The 4,626-nt window shown below is 43.0% G+C and overlaps 1 protein-coding gene across 2 annotated transcripts in view; it reads left to right on the top strand.

The window, feature by feature from the left end:
* LOC122267171 (uncharacterized) overlaps positions 1–3,626 on the top strand; it is an 11,303-nt gene extending 7,677 nt beyond the window's left edge. For both annotated transcript variants that reach the window (XM_043037189.2, XM_043037181.2), the window contains exons 2-6: positions 1–1,437; positions 1,572–1,738; positions 1,862–2,009; positions 2,336–2,542; positions 3,269–3,626. The exon at positions 1–1,437 is cut by the window's left edge and continues 1,570 nt beyond it. In XM_043037189.2, the coding sequence (XP_042893123.2) occupies positions 1–1,437; positions 1,572–1,738; positions 1,862–2,009; positions 2,336–2,542; positions 3,269–3,299 (1,990 nt within the window). In that variant the 3' untranslated portion in view covers positions 3,300–3,626. The remainder of the gene's footprint in view (positions 1,438–1,571; positions 1,739–1,861; positions 2,010–2,335; positions 2,543–3,268) is intronic.
* The last annotated feature ends 1,000 nt before the right edge of the window (positions 3,627–4,626 follow it).

Here is a 4,626-nt window from a genome sequence, read left to right as displayed (position 1 = left end):
CCTTGAATTCCAGCGGATAACAAAGGAAAAGCTTATCCACAGACTGAGGGCAAATAGGAAGACTCGACATCTTGAAGAACTAGAAAAGAAACTTGAGAGATTTCTTGACACCTTGTACTGGGAAGCACTCCAAAGCCTCAGGAAGGATGACATTGTCTTGACACACGAGTCAACATGCAGGCTCCGTGATGCATGCACGTTAGTTGGCCTACCTTGTGAAGAAGTCTTTGGTGCGTTCTTGATGCAGACGAACATGTGGACGTCAAGTGGACCGCACACACGCATCAGCTTCTTCCACAAGGGGATGCAGGACTTCTATGCCGCATTGTTCATCATAAGAAGGTTAAATACTGAGATGATAAATGTTCCATCATTAATTCAAGGTTTCCAGAATGTCATGGCTTTACATAATATTCAAGACGATATCCGTCAAGAAATAACAAAAAGTGTGTCAGATATACTTGCAAAAAGAACGATGTTACCTAATGCATTTCCCTCATCATATAACTCAAAGATGGAGTGTTCTGACACCAAATGCAACAATGGGAACAGGAGCAACTTTCCACTTTCAGATTCACATATGGATGAAATTTCTCCTAAGACAGATGTAGTCAAGAGAAGCCCATCTGCCTGTAATGACGATACCGTGGCAGGGGACAGTGGAAAAACGGTTTGGTATATTGACGAGAAACCTACCAAGGAAAATAGTGTAAATGAGACACTTCCCCAACCCTCTTCCAAAACGAAGGTCATTCATAAACCGAAGAAAGGAAAAGAAAATCTAAAATTTTCCTTTACATCAAAAACTTTATGCTTAATGACTCGTATGGCTTCTTCATCTCAAAAGGCGACGATAACTCCCACGCCCTCAGAGATGAAGAGAAAGTCTACAGAGGAGAGGACGACTCTCACTTCAACGCCTCGCCTAGGACCACTTAGGAGGATTTTCGAGGAACTGCGCCATGACAAAAGGGAGAGCCTGACTTTGAACAAATATCAGAACATGTTGTTGCACTTGGGTGGGCTACTACACGACACCTTGGGTCAGCTGAGCAAAGAGATGGCAGAGGAACTCGTTACTCTGTTAGTTCTGAGTGATTTGCAGAACAGCAGACAGTGGCTCGATTTGTTGTCTGAGGTGGAGTGTGATGATCAGATCACCCGGGCTGTGGCCCACCATGCACCTACGATGGTAAACGGGCTGGTGGAAATTGATGACACAACCGTTGATGTTTATACCGCTTTGCTGCCTCTGGGAAGCCCCTCTGCAGTGAGGATTAAAATCAATGGCGACATCGCGGAAATCCCTCGGCTCCACGATTTGTTAAGCGTCGTGGCAAGCAACTGGACGCCCGTGATGTTATATCTATGGCAGGATTTCAGACACCCAAAGTGCAATCCATCCCACAGTGACATAGTGCACTTTGCTTTTATTCAGTAAGTAGACGTGCTTCTTAACGTACTGGAAACGCATGCTCACAAATATGCACACATATAGACATTCAGATATACCGATATCAGGAACTGTCGAATTACCATGTATCTAGTTTTGTCATTTATCTCGGTTGCAGATGTCACGTGACCAAGTTCTCCGGTTGCCTAGACAGACGTACAACTGCTCGCCTTCCCGACACGCTTGAGGGCCTCTCGCTGGCCATCGAGAACGAGCGGCACTATAAGGAACTGATACCAGCCTTCACGCGCCTTCTCTCGGATGCGCCTCGCCTCGGCTTCCTGTGTGAGAAATTTATTCCTCGTGGAGATTATGGGAAGGCGTGACAATTATGAGAAGATCAACAGTGCAACAAAAGTGTACACGGAGCAGGACTGAATGATTTTCTTTCTCCTTTCATTGCCGCAGGGTTGCACATTGCTACTGGCATTGATCTCTCCGTTTTGCAACCGCTACCACACATACGAGGCAGCCTTCGACTCTACATGAGCCACGTGGAGGACGCCGACATCAAGTGGGCTGCTAAGACGTGCCTGGCCCTTAAACCTCCGTCTAAGTCAGTTTAATCAATTTCAGTACACTTCTCTCCCTTTACATATAGGTTTAATCTTATATTTTTGTCACCCCTTTATGCACAAGATTACATTCGTTCCTTATTCCAATTTAATAAATCTTCGCCCTTCTTTTGTTGTGTCTGTAAGTTCGTTCATTCATTCAGGTAGTTGAATTTAGTAATGCTACTGATACTATGCTTTTATCGCATGGATGTTATCAATCAGGCATGTTTATCTAACATTTAAGAATTCTTACGCAATCCCTAAATCAAACCGGAAACTTAAGAAGGCATAGATTCTCGATTCAACCTCTCCATCCGCTCGGCAGGGAATACACCAACCTGAGATTCCCTCGGAGCAACCTCACTGCGAAGGGCTGTCGGAAGCTACTTCAGGCCCTTGTGAAGGCGCGGGTGACACTGGCCTTCGGGGGAGTGTGGGTGTCCTCAACTAAAATTCTACACGAAGAGAAAGAGATAGAAGAGCGGAGTCTTAAGAAGTTTTGTAAAGAGATCCTTGGCTGCAGTTTCCATCTGTGAGTCCTTTTCTGCTTCGTTTGCGTATCGGCAGTTTCTTATCTTCTGGTTATGCCCGACCGTCTCTGTCTACTTATGCCCGGCCGTCCCTGTCTGCTTATGCCCGGCCGTCTCTGTCTACTTATGCCCGGCCGTCTCTGTTTACTTATGCCCGGCCGTCTCTGTCTACTTATGCCCGGCCGTCCCTGTCTGCTTATGCCCGGCCGTCCCTGTCTGCTTATGCCCGGCCGTCCCTGTCTGCTTATGCCCGGCCGTCCATGTCTGCTTATGCCCGGCCGTCCCCGTCTGCTTATGCCCGGCCGTCCATCTATATGTCTCTGCTTGTTTAGCTTTATACCTGCCTCATGGACTCAAGTTCAGGTACGCCAACGGTTTCATGAAGACATTGTCCAGCACCTTTTTCGATTACGAGCGAAACAGACACTATTTTGCTTACATTCGCCCCTTGTTATGGCTTCCAAACTAAGTGCAGGTGCCAGAAGTAGTCTTCCATGATGCTGTAGACATCTAAGAGGTACGTGATTAGATCATGAATGCATGACTGAATTATCATCATGTGACCTCAGTTGCTCCGCGAAACGGGTCATTATATACGATCTTGAAACCATGGGTGATAAAAATCGGTGGTGCACCTTTTTTTCGGAAATTCATCTACGCATTTTGACTGTAATGAAAATCAAAGTCCAGTTGAATGAATGTGATTTCATGTCAATTTCTATTCACAGGACAACCGAGGTCGAGATATGGTCCAGCTGATGATGCATGAAGATGAAGTAGAGACATTCTACAAGAAACATAATTCATCAAGTATATATACTTATCCTGATTGGACTGGAGAGCTGTAATCTCCTAATAACACGTGACTTTTTTAAGATAAAGTATTTACGTTCGTAGATTTGTACTGTATTCATGTTCATAAAGTACAATATTATCCTACAGAGAATGGAATCAAAGGAATATTACTCTGAATTATAATGAATAAGGAAATCTGTCTTTGATATAGGTATCTATGTTGCTTTCGCTGCTACATTCACTTGTTTATGAGATTGTATTGACATTATAAATATATTATATTTTAATGGTTCCCTCGTTTCATTAGAAGAAAAAAAAAACATTTTTTTAGAATACGAGTCTAGACTAAGATGTCTGCGGTCCCCTAGTCACTACACATATACCATCACACACATACATAATCACACACACACACACAAACACACACACACACACACACACACACACACACACACACACACACACACACACACACACACACGCACGCACGTACACACTCACACACACACACACATACACACACACACATAATCTAATAGTCCTATAATAGTCACACATACAGTCTGATAACCTTATACCTTTGCTTAGTTTGATGAAAATTAGGTTATCTACAAACTGACCTGACCTGACCTGTCTTCGGTTCCACTCACCTGTCTTCACCTGCCCTTATTGTATCATGTAGCTTCCCCCTTAGATACCTTCATTCTCCAATTACCGGAGGATTTTGAAACTATATTTTCCATCTTCAATAAAAATCTAAGTGATAGCTATATTGTGATAATCGTAGTTCTAAAATTCATCACAGTCTAGAGGCTCATTCCCCTAACACTTATCCTCTACTAAAATAGCTGAGAGTTTATCAGTCATCCCAAGAAGCACGACAGTAGGTCCTTTAAAGTAGGGTTTATCGATTGGTAGACACACACACACACACACACACACACACACACACACACACACACACACACACACACACACACACACACACAACACACACACACACAAAAACACACACACACACACACACACACACACACACACACACACACACACACACATATATATATATATGTTATATATATATATATATATATATATATATATATATATATATATATATATATAAATATATATATATATATATGCACACACACACACACACACACACACAAACACACACACAAACACAAACACAGATACACACGCATATATGTATATGTGTCTGTTTTACCTCCCACAATGCCCATACCCTCCTCTTTCATAAAAGACCGAAAAAAGAAAACAAAAACGA

The sequence above is a fragment of the Penaeus japonicus genome, unplaced genomic scaffold (assembly GCF_977035675.1).
Source record: "Penaeus japonicus unplaced genomic scaffold, GWHDUDI00000001_assembly GWHDUDI00000022, whole genome shotgun sequence".
In the NCBI taxonomy this organism is placed as follows: domain Eukaryota; kingdom Metazoa; phylum Arthropoda; class Malacostraca; order Decapoda; family Penaeidae; genus Penaeus; species Penaeus japonicus.
Note: the sequence above shows the minus strand (reverse complement) of the source record. Positions and strands in the feature narration are given on the sequence as shown.